We start from the raw sequence: 16,269 nt of genomic DNA on the forward strand, positions 1-16,269 counted from the left end.
GGTCTTGAACTCCAGACCTCAGGTGATCTGCTCACCTTGGCTTCCCAAAGTGGTGGGATTACAGGTGTGAGCCACAGTGCCCAGCCCAAGATTGATCTTTGATAGGCCCAAATGCAACATGAGCTACACTTCTGTTACTCTCTAAAATTTGCCATAGTAATTAATTTCCCTTACTGGACAGTCAACTCTTTGACAGTAGGGTTACCATGGAATGGAAATTTTCTCCAGTAGAATGTTGACCTGAGCCTGGGCGTGGTGGCTCATACCTGTAATACTAGCACTTTGGGAGGCTGAGGCAGGCAGATCATTTGAGATCAAGAGTTCGAGACCAGCCTGACCAACGTGGTAAAACCCCGTCTCTCCTAAAAATAATAATAAAAAAAATAGCTGGGCATGGTGGCACATGCCTGTAATCTCAGCTACTTAGGAGGCTAAGGCAGGAGGACTGCTTGAACTCCAAGGCAGAGGTTACAATAAGCCGAGATCGCACCATTGCACTCCAGCCTGGACAACAGAGTGAGACTCTGTTTCAAAAACAAAAAGAAAAAAAGAAAATTGACCCAAAGCTATGCATATATTGAGTACTCACTCGTTACATGTCTAATTATAAAGACCACCTAAGATTCTCCTGTACTTTTCCCTCTGCTTAGTATTTACCACAGTTATAACCAAAGTTATTCATATAATTATATATTCAACAGATCTCTCCCTGGACTGTAAATTCCATAAGGACAGGGAGAGAGGACAGGAACCAAACTGTCTTGATTACTGCTTTATTCCAATGCCCAGCACTGTACCTAGTACTCAACAAATATCTGCAAAAGAATCTCTTTGTTAAATAAGTTTCCAAACATTTACATAGTGCTTAGTATCTGCCAGTCTCTGTTCTTAGCACCTTAAACATATGAACACATTTAGTCTTCGTAACAACTCCATGAGGTATATACTATTGATGTCCCCACTTCACTGATGAGGAAACTAAGGCAGGGAGATTAGGTTCTTAAGTGATTCTGTTTTATCAAATATAGACACACATTCGTTCCAAAACATTAACTAGTCTCTGTCTATGACAGGAGCTATGGGAGGTGCTGGGGACACAAAATAAAATCGTGGTTAATGCTTTTTGAGTACCTGCTATATATCAGGCTTGGTGTTAGGCACTTTACAGAACTTTATGAACTTTACAGAACTTACAATAACCTTGCAAGTTAGGTATTCTTAATCACATTTGATTATTTGTAGTCGGTGTTACTAACTTATTGGTTGCTTGATTGATTGACCGAGACAGGGTCTCGTTCTGTCGCCCAGGATGGAGTGCAGTAGCAGGATCACGGCTCACCTCAGCCTCAAACTCCTGGGGTCAAGTGATCCTCCGGCTTCAACGTCCCAAGTAGCTGGGACTACACACACACGTCACTATGCCCAGATAATTTTTAATTTTTTTGGTGGGGAGGACAGGGAGTGGAGTGTTTTCCTATGTTGCCCAAGATGGTCTCGAACTTCTGGCCTCAAGTGATCCTCTCGCCCGGGTCGGCGTTACTATTCTAGTCCAGCCTCCTACTTACCCGGTAAACCCACAAGGCTCCGCCCCTTTGCCGAAGCTGGCCCCGCCTATGCCCTCTTCCACGCCTGCGCGCTCCGGGCGCCAGGCCCAACCCCCCCCCCCCCGCCCCGCCCCAACCCCGACCCGGCAGACGACGCGCCGTGCGCCTGCGCACGGCTTGCCCATGTGTGCTGCAGCCGTCAGCCGGCCCAGCTGAGCAGCAGCAACGGACCTTGTTAACGGCGCGGCAGCCTCCACCGCCGGCTGTTGCCCTCCTCTCTCGGTGGTCTGTCCGCACAGCGCACGTCACCATGGGCAAGAGCCGGACGAAGCGCTTCAAGCGACCTCAGTTCTCCCCTACGGGCGACTGTCAGGCTGAGGCGGCTGCGGCGGCGAATGGGACCGGAGGCGAGGAGGACGACGGGCCGGCGGCGGAGCTGCTGGAAAAGGTGAGGCGAGGGCTCCGTCGGGCCGGGAGGCGAGACGAGGTTGCCCCGCGCGCGTGCGCATTGCGCTCCTTCTGACCCTTTTCGCTCTCATCCGCAGCTCCAGCACCCGAGCGCCGAGGTCCGCGAGTGCGCCTGCGCAGGGCTGGCCCGGCTGGTGCAGCAGCGGCCGGCACTCCCGGGCCTGGCGCGACGAGACGCCGTGCGCCGCCTCGGGCCGCTGCTTCTAGACCCCAGCCTGGCCGTCAGGGAGACTGCAGCCGGCGCGCTGAGGTGAGCCAGGAAGGGTGCGGGGCGGTGCCCATCGCTGGCCTCCCCCGCGTCTGGGCTGCGGGCGGTCGCAGCGGTCACCCAGCGCCTTCTGTGTGCCATCAGGCACTGGCCCGGTCTCCCGTTTGCAGAGATTTGAAGCCAGTCTCCAGGCTCCGGAGAAGCCCAGTATCCCCGCATCTCATCTGTCCACCTGGCTGCTTCACCTGCAGCGTCCACCTGCTCAGGCGTCCTGCCCTCACACCTTGCGCACGTTTTACACTCTCCAAAAGCCCTCCTTAGGGTCCCTTGCTTGGATGAACTCTTCAGTTCATGTGTCAGGAATCGTTCTAGATGCAGGGGACTTTGAGCAGCCAAGACTTTTGAGCGAGATCTGTTGACAGCCAAGATCCCTGTCTTGGCACAAGTCATGTTGATGGGGAGACAGACAGGAAGCTAGTAAAAAGGTAAAACATAATATTAAATAGTGAGAATTGCTGTGGGAAAACGAGATGATGATGAGTTGGGGGTGGGAAGTTTGAAGTGGGTGCTCTTGGGCCGGGCGCGGTGGCACACACCTGTAATCCCATTGCTTTGGGAGGCCAAGGAAGGAGGATCACTGGAGGCCAGGAGTCCAAGGCCAACCTGGGCAACATAGCAAGACCCCGTCTGTAGAAAAATTTTAAACAATTAGTCGGGCATGGTGGTGGGTGCCTGTAATCCCAGCTACTCAGGAGGCTGAGGTGGGAGAATCGCTTGAGCCCAGGAGTTCGAGGCTGCAGTGAGCTATGATCACACCACTGCACTCCAGCCTGGGTGATAGAACAAGACCCTGTCTCAAAAAAAAAAAAAAAAGGTGCTCTTTAGATGACTTGTGAAAGGAGATCTGCAGGGTGAGAGAGCCAGGAGGCATGGGAAAATAGGGGGAAGAATATTCCCCACAAAGGGAGCAGCAACAGCAAAGAAGCGAAGCAGCAGGCAGCTTGACGTGGTTAAACAGCAGAGAGGGTAGGTAGGTGGCTGAGAAGAGCAGGGGTGGGTAATTACAGGAAGTGAGGCTGGAGAGAGGGATGAGCTGTACAATGGTGTAGGGCTGAGGACTTAACTCTAAGCAGGGAAGTGACATGCTGCAACACATTTTGTGAAGACCACTCTGCTGGTTGTGCAGAGAATGGACTGCAGAGGGGGCAAGAATAGAGGTTAGTATTTGTAGTTCTTACAGCTCTGTCTCTGTTTGTTATTTATATTTCATTCACTGATATAGCAAATATGTATAAAGTGCCAACTGTGTGCCAGACACTGAGCTAAGCTGTGGGCATGGGGTAATGAGCAAGGCAATGTCTCTCCTTAAGAAATCTTAAAGTGTATTGAGGGAGACAAGCATTAACCAAACAGTTACATAAGTGTATGATTACAATGAATGGTAATGACAAAGGGTGCTAAAAGAGGGTACAAACAAAGGGTTCAGGGAAGAAGACTGAGTGAGTGGTGCTTGAGGTGAGCTCGGAGGGATGAATGGGCATTCACCAGTTGATGGAGGGGGGATAGACGCTCTTCTTCCTTTAGGGAGGAAACAGCATGTGGAAAGCCCTTCCCTTCCTCCCACAGCATACAGAGGCTGGGGGATCCTGGCACATTGTGAGGGCATCTTCTGACTATCTCCATATCCTTAGGGACTAGCACAGTGCTGTGTACTCGGAAGTCATGTCTTTCCAATTAAAATTTACCCAGGGCTGCTTTAGGGGGTGTCATTCTCAATAGCCCCACCTTGCTGCCCTTGCAGTTCGCTTTTTATTTTATTTTATTTTTTTAGAAACGGGGTCTCCCGCTGTTCCTAGGCTGGTCTTGAATTCCTGAGCTCAAGTGATCCTCCCACCTAGGCCTCTCAAAGTGCTGGGATTACAGGTGTGAGCCACAGCACCTAGCCCTGCCCTTGTAGTCTTGATTCCAAGAAAAGGTCCCTTCATACATGATGTGATTTATTCACATGAGAAAAGTCTCCCCTCTCCCCTTCTTGTAGCCATGCACCTGTATACTGTTTCAGACCTCAGAACTAAGTTATATGACAGCGTCGTCTGTTTATATCTTGTAGAACATGGATCAGAACAGATGGAAATCTCTGGATTGGTTCTGCAGCTTATGACAGAAACAATAAGCTATTTCCTCTGGGAAACCTTAAATATGGCTAAAAATAGAAATAAATGTGAGAGGGTAGAAGTGTTCTGTGACATGTGATGTGAAAGTAAAACATGTTTTAAACTTCTTGTGTAGAAATCTCAGTGCTTGTGGAGGTTTTGAAGTTTGTGATGACATGGTGACTAAGGATATCATGACCCCTCTGGTTGCTCTGCTAAAAGAGGTATGCAGTTTTTACAGTATCTTGATGGTAGCTTTTGGGATGCAAACTTAGACTTTTTTTAGTACTTTGGTGTTGGTGACTTTGTCTTCTATCTAAATATCTTAGGGAAATTTCATTCCTTTTCCTGGAAACACCAATCTGCTCTCATTATTGATACTAATCTCTATTATTTTGTAGCTTTATTTTTATGATAGTTGGAAAAGACTTTCCTAAAACTGTACAGACTCACTCCTTTAGATGTTAAACTTCTTACAATAAAAATAATTAGTATTTAGTCATTGCTTATTTATGTGCCAGGTATTATTTTCATGTTTTGGATATTATATAATTTAATCCTCACAGTATTCTATGAGGCAGGTATTATTCGCATTTTACAGATGACAAAGCAGAGGCACAGACATTAGGAACTTGTGAAGATTACAGTAAGTTCTCATGTTTGATCTCATTCCAGTCTTATTGCATGACATAGTCAAGAGGTTAAGGAGCTCTCTCTCTGGAGTGCCTCTGGTCCTCTATTCTGTACTGATGGGTAATTTTCACTTAAGGCTACATAAAGGATATCCAGTTTTGATGAGAGGCATCAGTCATTTTAGAGCAGTGATTCTCAACTGGGTATGATCTTGCTTCACAGGGCATAACTGGCAATGTCTGGAGACATTGGTTGTTACAGAGCTTGTGGGGTTTGCCACTGGCATCCAGTGGGTAGAGGCCAGGGATGCTGCTAAACATCCCCAAATGCACACGATAGCCCTTCCTTCCCCAACAAAGAATTTTCTGGTGGAGAATTTCAGTAGTACCTGGATTGAGAAGCCCTGCTTTAGAGGGTCTCCTGAGCTGTACTAGAGGGGCTTAAGAGCACCAGCTTTGGAGTCAAATGCTAGGGCCTGAATCCCAGCTTCACCACATGCTAATCTAACACCTTCAGCAGCCTCCCTGTACCTCACTTTCCCATTTGCAGCTGGAGATTGGGGATAATAATAGTTCACCTACCTCATAGGTTTATTGTGAGGATTAAATGACTTGATACGTGTAAAATGCTTAGAATAGTACTTTAGAAGGCGCTATGTAATAAACAGAAGGTGCTAGGTAGAAGCTCTTATTTCATCTTTTGTTGCCTTCCTACTGTCTTTTATTACGTTTATTAGATAAAATACTTTGTATTGATTTTGTACTACTGTTTGTAAGGATTCGACTGGCTTGTTAACCACGGTAATTTCTGATGTGTAGCCTTTGTGTTTCATCACCATCATTACCCTATTTGTTTAATTCTTCTTAGGAACCAGGGTGCTAATCATGATATTTGGTTACAGTGTAGTGCTGGACTGGATTCAAATGAGATGTCTCTGCAGGAGAAAAAAGATCAGAACAGAAATTCTATTGAGAACATAGCCAATGAGACTGTGAACGTGCTGTGGAATATATGGTAAGATGCCTACCAAACACAGTCTCCTGCTATAGCAGTACCCAGGCTGCTATTCTCTGTTATACTGTGTAGGAATCTCTGTTCCCCTTGGTAGGCCTGTTAATCTGGGATGTTAAGACATGGTAGGGGCCGGACATGGTGGCTCATGCCTGTAATCCCAGCACTTTGGGAGGCCGAGGCGGGTGGATCACTTGAGGTCGGGAGTTTGAGACCAGCCTGGCCAACACTGTGAAACCCCGTCTCTACCAAAAATATTAAAAAATTAGCAAAGTGTGGTGGTACATGCCCATAATCCCAGCTACTCGGGAGGCTGAGGCAGGAGAATCGCTTGAACCCTGGAGGCAGAGCTTGCAGTGAGCCAAGATCGTGCCACTGCACTCCAGCCTGGGGGACAGGGCGAAATTCCTGTCTCAAAAAAAAAAAGACTTGGTAGGAGGCAGGATCAAGTGACCTAAGATCAACCCTCCTTCCCAGTCCGTTTTCTTACTGCATCACTACATCTTTTGTTTTACGGCTTTCCTCTCCAGTCATTGCATCTGACAAAAGATAGGAGGAATCATGACCATTAGCACCTGTGGCTCCTCCTTTCCCCCGACTTCTTGTACACCCTAAGCAGAATTTGTCTTTAAGCTGGTCAGTCCCACATGTAGGTGCAGCTTTGGTTTGGCCTCTAGACTAAGATGGGGACCACAGACCTTGGCTGGTGCTTTTCTTTCTCTTTCCTGGCACTTACTGTCTGAGTGGGAAGTAGATGCCTAAAAAGAGCTCCCTTGGCCCCAGGAGGAAGAAGGCCACTCTCCATTCTGTGATTGTAGCAGTGGTGAGGGTGGAGTGGACTTGCCGCTAGGAATGGAAATGGCTAGAAACACAACCTGGATTTACTTTTTTCTGCCCCATTTTATGTCCCACATTTCTAGCAAGACTCTGTCACAGTTTCTTATCTTCAGTCAGCAGCAATTACAGTGGCTGACCTAAAAGCACAGATGTTTCTTAGAGTACAAGATTAAGTTGGATCCTGAAATGCCTACGTGGCAATCTGACCTTGCCTGTGATTTCGTTTTAATGAATGCATTCCACCAGAAATATTAGATCAGATCTGAGGAAATGGCATTTGAGCAAAAACTGATGGGTGCAGTTTTTCTGTGCACCAGATAACTTTAAGTCATAGAAATTGTTGCATTTGGAAGTTTTTAAAAAATTTCCTTGAAAAGAATCTGAATATATCTCCAAGGTGATTTCTCTTTTCTGAATACCTATGAGCCCTGTCTGTATCACTGAGTTACTATAACTTTTAACATTTTTGTTTCATCATTTATATTTCACATTATCTTTACACACGTATGCCTTGTCTTCCTGACTAGACTGTGGGCTCCTTCATGCTGCCATAACTAGATAGGTAGGTAGGTAGGTAGATAGAAGATATGAAATATTTTTCATTACATAACAGATTTAGTTTAATAATTTAGTCAGCTCTGTTAGCATGTCATGTGTGTATGTTATATGTATGGAGGAAACATGTACAACATGGATATTTCCTCTGGAAACATGGATACAATTATTACAATTAGCCTTGTTAACTCGTATTTAATGTGTTTGCTTATTCATAACACTGAAAGCTGAGTCTTTTATTAAAAGGTAGTATAATTTAAAAATACTTATTGTAATTTCTCTATTGTAGACTGCAAATTCTGCTTGATGAAATTATAATTGCACTCTAAAAGGCTTGAATAAAATATAATTTTATTTTCCTTTAAATGTGTGTTTTTGTTAATGTTCTAAAATATAGTAGGTTAAAAAATAAAAAATAAATTTGTGTTTTTGTGTGATAAATATAGAGGCCTTTTATCCTCCTTTAACTTGTTATCATTGTGGTATAGAGGAAAGAAAAAACAGTAGCCTGGACCCAGGGAACCTAGGTACTGGGCCTGGCTCTACCACTAACAAAATGTGTGCTCTTTGATGGGCCACTTTACCACTTGGGGCCTGGGTCTTCACATTTATAAAATGGGGAGTTGAATTAAACGATTTACAAGATCTCTTCCAGCTCTAACCTCCTATAAGGAAACTGGCATCATGGCAAAGAGATTGATGAAAAGGTCCCATTGTGATAGAAATAAAATATAGATAGCCAGTTCTCATGTACAGTGAATGTGAATGGGTGTTAGTTCCTTCATCGATAAAAATGGTGGGTGTTTGATTCCAACTCCTTGGTTTATAAAGCCTCGTTTGTTTTTTTATGGATTGCTATGGTTGATTTCCTACTGTTAAAATGTGAATAGTAAAACTTTTTTTTCCCCCTTCAATTTAGTGAATGCAGTAGTAGAGCAGTGTCTATATTCAACAAAGAAGGGTGTTTGGAGATTGTGTTAAAGTATTTAAGTAGGTTTCCTACCAATGTTGACCTGGCTATTTCAGTAGGTAAGTGAAGAAAAGGTGATGACTTATTAAGAATGTGTAGCCTTATTCAAAAATTTTTATGCAGCTTTGGCGTGTTTATTCCACTGGAGTGATTTTTCGTTTCGTTGTATGTGAATGTGTAGCTCAGCACCTGTTTTTTCTGGGTCTTAAATCTGTGATTAATATTAATTCTTTACCTACTCATTCAGTTTTTCTGCTTTTGACTCTGAAAGGGAGAAAGGTAATTATGTGAGGATATGTGGTTTCTAGCCTGTTTCCATTCTTAGCAGCCTTTATTAATTCTTGAAGTTTTCATCTCCATTTACTAAGAAACAGTAACGCACAACTACCAGGCCTTTAAGCCAGTTAATTGGAATCTAAACTTATTTAAATGTATTGTGCTACTATCTCATACGTCCAGCAGAAAACTGACGGCCTGAGTTTTGTTGAGAGAAAAAGAGGAAAAGAAATGATTGAAATTCCACTTAGGCCTTCGTGCCTTGCATGAGACAGGGAAGGCAAAGTCCAGCAACTTCAGTGGCCTTGGCTGCCTCGCCTTCTCTTTATTGGGCTGGGGAACCACTGGGGACCCTCAGCTCAGTGGCAGGAGGCAGAAGTCAGAGCATAGGCAACTCAGCAGAATTCTGGGTGGGAGTGGAGAAACAATTGAGGGAGAGCATTTCTTTTCTACCGATCATTACGGCGGGCATCCAGCTGTCCCTTTGTGGAACTGCATTTCTCCTGGGGAGGAAGAAGTGTATTCCCCTGACTGCTGTTTCTCTTGACTCTAATGGATATTTTTAAGAGAACAGAATTGAGGGAAAATAGTAGAATAAATACTACTGAGAAAATTTTAAAAATCATTTCTCCAAATGGAATCTTGGTGGGGCTGGAGAGTTGTGAGTAAATGGGGATTTTAAAAACGATTCAGCCATTTTTAGGAAATTGATAGGTGACTTAATCTCAGAGGACAGTTTTTGTTACAATAAGAGAACTTCAGGAAAGTTAGTTCATATATTTTACAAGAAAAATCACTTCTATTTTTGTGCCTTTAGTCTTATAGATTTATTTCTGTTTTTAGTTTTTCTTCCCCTTAATGAGCATTTTTGAAATGGATTAGAATAGTCATTTTGCATTGTATAATAGTGTTTTCCTTCTCCATGTAGCTAGATTAATGATTTTTAAAAATACATTATTACTTTTGCTTCTAAAGTCAAGCAATGCTTACATATAGTAAAATGAACTTATAAGATTCCATCCCATGTATTCATATAACTTTTTTTGAACCTGTATGGTAGCAGTCATGGCTGTTGGCTAAAGTAAATTTAATTAGTTTCTTAATGACAAAGATATTACATTTGGATATATGTACAGAAACGCATATATATGGATTTCTATATAAATGTATCATCAACCACAGCAGTAGCATGCATTTTGAGTAATTTTGATGGGCATGATTTAATATTTTACACATCTCTTAATTTGCTCATACTTTTATATAAACTACTTTTTTTCTTAAAGAGCTATTGCTCCGCCAGAAATAACCCTAACTTTGAAGGTCATGATAAATTTAAAGGAAGCCAGACGTCCCAAAACCTAAGGCTGTTTGCTACTGGTCCTTGATAAGTACATAAATTGAGGGTAAAATTTTTTTTTTTTTTTTTTGAGATGGAGTCTCAGCTCTGTCACCCAGGCTGGAGTGCAGTGGCGCAATCTCGACTTACTACAACCTCCGCCTCCCGGGTTCAAGCTATCCTCTTGCCTCAGCCTCCCAAGTAGCTGGGATTACAGGCGTGCATCACCATGCCTAGCTAATTTTTGTGTTTTTAGTAGAGATGGGGTTTTGCCATGCTGGCCAGGCTGGTCTGCAACTCCTGACCTCAAGTGATCCTCCTGCCTCAGCCTCCCAAAGTGCTGGGATTACGGGCATGAGCCACCGCACCCGGCCTGAGGATAAACTTTTATAAACATTTATAGTAACGACATTGCCGCATTTAAGAGTCTTTTTAGGCCGGGCGTGGTAGCTCACACCTGTAATCCCAGCACTTTGGGAGGCTGAGGCGGGCAGATCACGAGGTCAGGAGATCGAGACCATCCTGGCTGACAAGGTGAAACCCCATCTCTACTAAAAATACAAAAAATTAGCCAAGCATGGTGGCGGGTGCCTGTAGTCCCAGCTACTCGGGAGGCTGAGGCAGGAGAATGGTGTGAACCCAGGAGGCGGAGCTTGCAGTGAGCCAAGATTGTGCCACTGCACTCCAGCCTGGGCGACAGAGCGAGACTCCATCTCAAAAAAAAAAAAAAAAAAAGAGTCTTTTTAATTGTATTTTGTAAAAAGTGTAGATCTGGCTGGGCATGGTGGCTCATGCCTGTAATCCCAGCACTTTGAAGGGCCGAAACGGACAGATCACTTGAGACCAGGAGTTCCAGACCAGCCTGGCTTTCATGGTGAAACCCTGTCTCTACTAAAAATATAGAAATTAGCCAGGCATCGTGGCGCACACCTTTAATTCCAGTTACCTGAGAGACTGAGGCAAAGGAATCGTTTGAACCTGGGAGGCAGAGGTTGTAGTGAGCTGAGATGCGCCACTGCATTCCAGCCTGGGTGACAGAGCAAGACTGTCTCAAAAAAAAAAAAAAAGTATAGATCTGTACAGGATTAGAAATTTAAAAAGAAAAGAAACATGATCTTTTCCAGCACTGATAGTTTGGGAAGCCTCATTTGCGCATATCACCCTGAGATAAAGCATATATATTTTGCAAAACCTACATGTGTCTAATGAAGTGGTAATGATACAATGTTTTATTGATGAGTTATACTGGTGTAAATTATCCAAAGCAGAATTCATTTGTTTCTAAATATTTATTTTTTGCCTCGTAGCATATTGTTTGCAGACAGTGACTGAGGATAACCCAGAGCTGCTGAAGTCTTTCAGTGCTACAGCATTGAACATGCTGGAATCAGCACTGCTTTCTCCTGTCAGTTCCATGGAATCCCTTCTATTGAAGACATTGGTAGCAGGTAAAATTTAGCCTTACGGCATAGTATATTGTTTCAGTAGCTTTTGGTATGGATGTGGTGGGGGCAAAATTTAGTCATTCATTTCAACACATTAGGTCTTCTGTGCTTTTATCTGTTCTGAAAATTTTAATATCTGAGAAGAGACCCTTACTTCAAGCAGTTGTCTATAGTTGTAAATCCTTGTAGAATAGATTTGTTTCTAATTTAACAAACTACTGTTAACCTGATAAAGAGATGCTGTTGTCAGGATCCCCACTTATTTATGAACCAGTGATTTCAGAAATTGACCACTTAGTTTTCCATAAGTTTTTTTTTTTTTTTTAACCACCAACTCTTTTCTCTGCAGAATGTCTGAATACAGAAGTAAGAAATTATCTGAAGGTCTGTTTAGTATGTACTTTATTTAGTTTATGTATCTATTTTCTTCTTGCCCTTTAGTCTTGCAGAGATAATTTATGTTGAGAGATTTTTTTTTAACTTTTTTACTTTTTTTATTTTTTATTGTTTTGAGATGGAGTCTGGCTCTCTCACCCAGGCTGAAGTGCGGTGGCTGGCTCTGCAACCTCACCTCCCAGGTTCAAGTGATTCTCATGCCTCAGCCTCCCAAGTAGCTAGAATTACAAGTGTGCGCCACCACGCTCAGCTAATTTCTGTATTTTTGGTAGAGACGGGGTTTTACCATGTTGGCCAGGCTGGTCTTGAGCTCGGGACCTCAGGTGATTTGCCCACCTTGACCTCCTAAAGTGCTGGGATTACAGGTATGAGCCACTGTGCCTGGCCTGTTTTTTTATTTTAATAGTGGAAAAATACACATGAAATTTACCGTCTTAATCGTTTTGGGTTTTTTTGAGACAGAGTCCTCCTCTGTTGCCCAGGCAGGAGTGCTGTGGTGCAATCTTGGCTCACTGCAGCCTCCACCTCCTGGGCTCAAGTGATCTTCCCATCTCAGCCTCCCAAGTAGCTGGGACTACAGGTGCATGCCACCAGGACCAGTTAATTTTTTTTTTTTTTTGAGACGGACTCTTGCTCTGTCACCCAGGCTGGAACACAGTGGTGCGAGCTCAGCTTGCTGCAATCTCTGCCTCCTGAGTTCAAGCGATCCTCCTGCCTCAGTCTCCTGAATAGCTGGCATTACAGGCACCCACCACCACACCTGGCTAATTTTTTTTTTTTTTTTTTTTTTTTTGGAGACTGAGTCTTGCTCTGCCGCCCAGGCTGGAGTGCAGTGGCGCGATCTCCACTCACTGCAAGCTCCGCTTCCCAGGTTCACGCCATTCTCCTGCCTCAGCCTCCCGAGTAGCTGGGACTACAGGTGCCTGCCACCACGCCCAGCTAATTTTTTGTATTTTTTTTTTTAGTAAAGACGGGGTTTCACTGTGTTAGCCAGGATGGTCTTGATCTCCTGACCTTGTGATCCGCCCGCCTTGGCCTCCCAAAGTGCTGGGATCACAGGCATGAGCCACCGCGCCTGGCCTAATTTTTTTATTTTTTTAGTAGAGACGAGGTTTCACCATGTTGACCAGGCTGGTCTCGAACTCCTGACCTAAAGTGATTGGCCCATCTCGACCTCCCTGTGCTGGGATTACAGGCGTGAGCCACAGTCCCCAGCCACAGTTAATTTTTTGTATTTTTTTTTGTAGAGATGGCATCTCACCATGTTCCCTAGGCTGGTGTCAAACTCCTGAGCTCTTGTAATCTGCTCACCTTGGCCTCCCAAAGCGCTGGAATTACAAGCGTGAGCCACAGCACCCAGCCTTTAATTGTTTTTAAATGTATACTTTAGTGGTGTAAAGTACATTCAGATTGTTGTGCAGTAAAAATCCGGAACTCTTTTTCATCTTGCAAAACTGAAACTGTACCCTTTAAACACAATTTTTCCCATTTCCCCTTCCCCCAGCTGCTGTCAGCCACCATTCCTTGACTCCTCTAAACACCTCATAGAAGTGGAATCACACAGAATTTGTCTTTCTGTGACTGGCTTATTTCTTTTTGCATAGTGGCCTCAAGGTTCATCCATGTTGTAGCATGTGTCAGAAATTCCTTCCTTTTTAATGCTGAATAATATTGCCTTGTAGGTATTATACCACATTTTGTTGATCTCTTCATCTGTTGATGGACACTTGGGTTGCTTCTACAACTTGGATATTGTGAATACGGCTGCTGTGAAAATGGATGTAATTTTTTTTTTTTTTTTTTTTTTTTTGAAACAGAGTCTTGCTCTGTCACCCAGGCTGGAGTGCAGTGGCAAGATCTCGGCTCACTGCAACCTCTGCCTCCTGGGTTCAAGTGATTCTCATGCCTCAGCCTCCCAAGTAGCTGGGATTACAAGCGCCCACCACCACGCCTGGCGGATTTTTGTATTTTTAGTAGAGATGAGGTTTCACCATGTTGCCCAGGCTTGTCTCGAACTCCTGACCTCGAGTGATCCTCCCACCTTGGCCTCCCAAAGTGTTGGGATTACAGGGTGAGACACCGCACCTGGCAAAAATGACTGTAATCTGTTCAAGTCCCTGCTTTCAGTTCTTTTGGGTTTATAGTCAGGAGGTGTTTTTATTTTTGTAGTAACTTAAAAAAAAATTACTCTGACTACTTAATGATAGCTCCTGTTCTTTTTTGATAATCAAAAAATTAAGAACCTACTCTCATGTTTATATGTCAGACCAACCTTGGAATTTTAGTACATTCCATTTCACTCTTGGAATATAAGAAGCTGCTGAGGAGAGCAGCTTAGGTTACAATGAAAGAAAGTGATGCCACTCACTTTGTCATTTTAAAAGAAACTTGATCAGTGTTCTCTGGGTCTGCTGATAATGCAGTGTATCAGAGAAAGGCATTGTGTGCCAAGGAAGGGAGGTGATTGTGCAGGGTTATAACTAAGGGCACTGCCTCAGTGCAGAACTCATTGATATTTAATAAATAATGAACAAAGGCAGTAAGGCTGAGATTTTTTGAAATTACACTGGCCTTAAAAGCTCCAGTCTTGTGAAAACTTAAACTTAGTAAAATATTTCACCGGCATTTCTTATCCTTATGCTTGTTTTTTTCCCAGGCACAATTTGGAATCTAAAGGATATTATTCCATGCAAGAGTCAAGCAGAAATCATAAATGCCTTACTAAAGATCTTATCTGAAGTTTTGGGAATGGATGCTGGTGAAATGGTTATTCAAATGAAAGAGGCTGAAACGCAAAGGTTAAAAACTGCTGCAGAGGCTGAGGAAATATTAGAGAACACTAATGGGGATGATTTGATTGAAGATGATGAAATGGAAGGAATTTCTCATAAAAGAAGAGTCAGAAGGAAAACTTTCATTTCAGATTTACTTCCGGTAAGTCAGGTTGCTGTTCTCAAATATGGATTAATACAGCTGTTTTTTTTTCCAGCAGTTATCCTTGGCTTTGCAGAAAAATGTTATAGCAAAATTAGCTATAAAGTGCGTTTTGGTAAAAATGAGTCATATTTTCCTGTTGATTCTCTTTATGTCATTAAAAATCTCCTAAAGGGGGAAAAAAATCTCTTGTCTAAAGTGAATCGTTTTATATGCAGGAGAAGGTTTCAGAGATGGGATAGACCTATCCTTTTGGAACACTTTAGAAATAGATGATCACCTTCGTAACTCTTGCTTCTCCCCACTTCTGTTACATACTGTCTGCCAGACTGTCTTCAAACTAAAGGAATTTGTACTTTGCCTGAGTTGTCCCTTGCATTCTTGCCTCTTATTTTAGTATGTAGCCTTATCAAGGTGGCAAACCAAACCTTCATTTATCCAGTACTGATCCAAAGAGGTTGGGTGACTGTGAGATGAATGATGGTTTGTAGTTTTCTTGGAGTCGGTGATGGTGGCATACTTGTGCTGGTGGTGTGATATTGCAGTAAAGGGGAACAATCTTAGGTGCAGGAAGCATTTCAGCTGACACAGTCTGCAGAGAGAGAAAGTTCTCCCAAAGTGTTTTGGGAGAACACTTTGTTAAGGAGGAGAGCAAATAGGAAGACAGGGGGCACAGTGAGTGAGGCTTTATTCATTCAGGTTCACATTTACTGTGCTCCTAATGTATGCCAGGCACTGTGCTAGACGCTGGTGATAAAAAGATGATTAAGATGTAATTTCCAGCCTTCAGGAACTTCCTCCATGTTGGGAAGACAGACACATAAAACCACGGCTCTAAGGCCTACGCTGAGAACAGTGCCGTGGCCATGCACAGATTTCTAAGAAAATAGTATCTGTGGAGTAAGCCCTTGTGACTCAGCCGCTGTGGGAGAGCTAAGGAAGAGGCTGCCAGAGAGAGCCGTTTAGACAGAACACCTGGGGTGTCATAAAGGAGGGGGTGAGAAAAAGCAGGTTAGTGTTTGGAGAGATCACTCAGGCAGCTGGAGGAAGGGAGAGCACAGGGGCCTGGCAGCAGGAGGACCAGTCAGGAGGCTGCCGAAGGACGATGAAGGCTGAGTTGGAAGGAGGCAATCATGTCCTCTCATGCTTACCTGTGTTCATGATGTCTTGGGAAGCGTAAATTGATGGTGTTTCAAAGAAACCAAAATGTGGATAGAACCACTTTTCCCCTCATATGAGCAAACTGTGGGTGCAAACCACTGTGTTAAGTGCTGGGACAAATAACAGAAATGGGAAGGCCACCCTGAACTTGAGTTGCTCACAGATTTTTTTTTTTTTTTTTTTTTTGAGACAGTTTTGCTTTTGTTGCCCAAACTGCAGTGCAATGGCGTGATCTCGGCTCACTGCAACCTCCTCCTCCCAGGTTCGAGCAATTCTCCTGCCTTAGCCTCCCAAGTAGCTGGGATTACAGGCATGTGTCACCACCCCCGGCCAACTTGGCAT

At 43.8% G+C, this 16,269-nt stretch overlaps 1 protein-coding gene across 4 annotated transcripts in view; it reads left to right on the plus strand.

The window, feature by feature from the left end:
- Positions 1–1,685: 1,685 nt before the first annotated feature.
- HEATR3 (HEAT repeat containing 3) overlaps positions 1,686–16,269 on the plus strand; it is a 40,501-nt gene continuing 25,917 nt past the window's right edge. Inside the window, exons 1-7 of one of the 4 annotated variants that reach the window (XM_014341756.5) lie at positions 1,686–1,992; positions 2,090–2,262; positions 4,510–4,597; positions 5,908–6,020; positions 8,329–8,438; positions 11,299–11,439; positions 14,489–14,766. In XM_014341756.5, the coding sequence (XP_014197242.1) occupies positions 1,855–1,992; positions 2,090–2,262; positions 4,510–4,597; positions 5,908–6,020; positions 8,329–8,438; positions 11,299–11,439; positions 14,489–14,766 (1,041 nt within the window). In that variant the 5' untranslated portion in view covers positions 1,686–1,854. Of the gene's footprint in view, positions 1,993–2,089; positions 2,263–2,685; positions 2,706–4,509; positions 4,598–5,907; positions 6,021–8,328; positions 8,439–11,298; positions 11,440–14,488; positions 14,767–16,269 lie in introns of those variants that run through there. The other 3 variants (XM_014341757.5, XM_034940124.3, XM_055100804.2) reach the window with 3 other exon arrangements.

Source organism: Pan paniscus, chromosome 18 (genome assembly GCF_029289425.2).
Source record: "Pan paniscus chromosome 18, NHGRI_mPanPan1-v2.0_pri, whole genome shotgun sequence".
Lineage (NCBI taxonomy): Eukaryota > Metazoa > Chordata > Mammalia > Primates > Hominidae > Pan > Pan paniscus.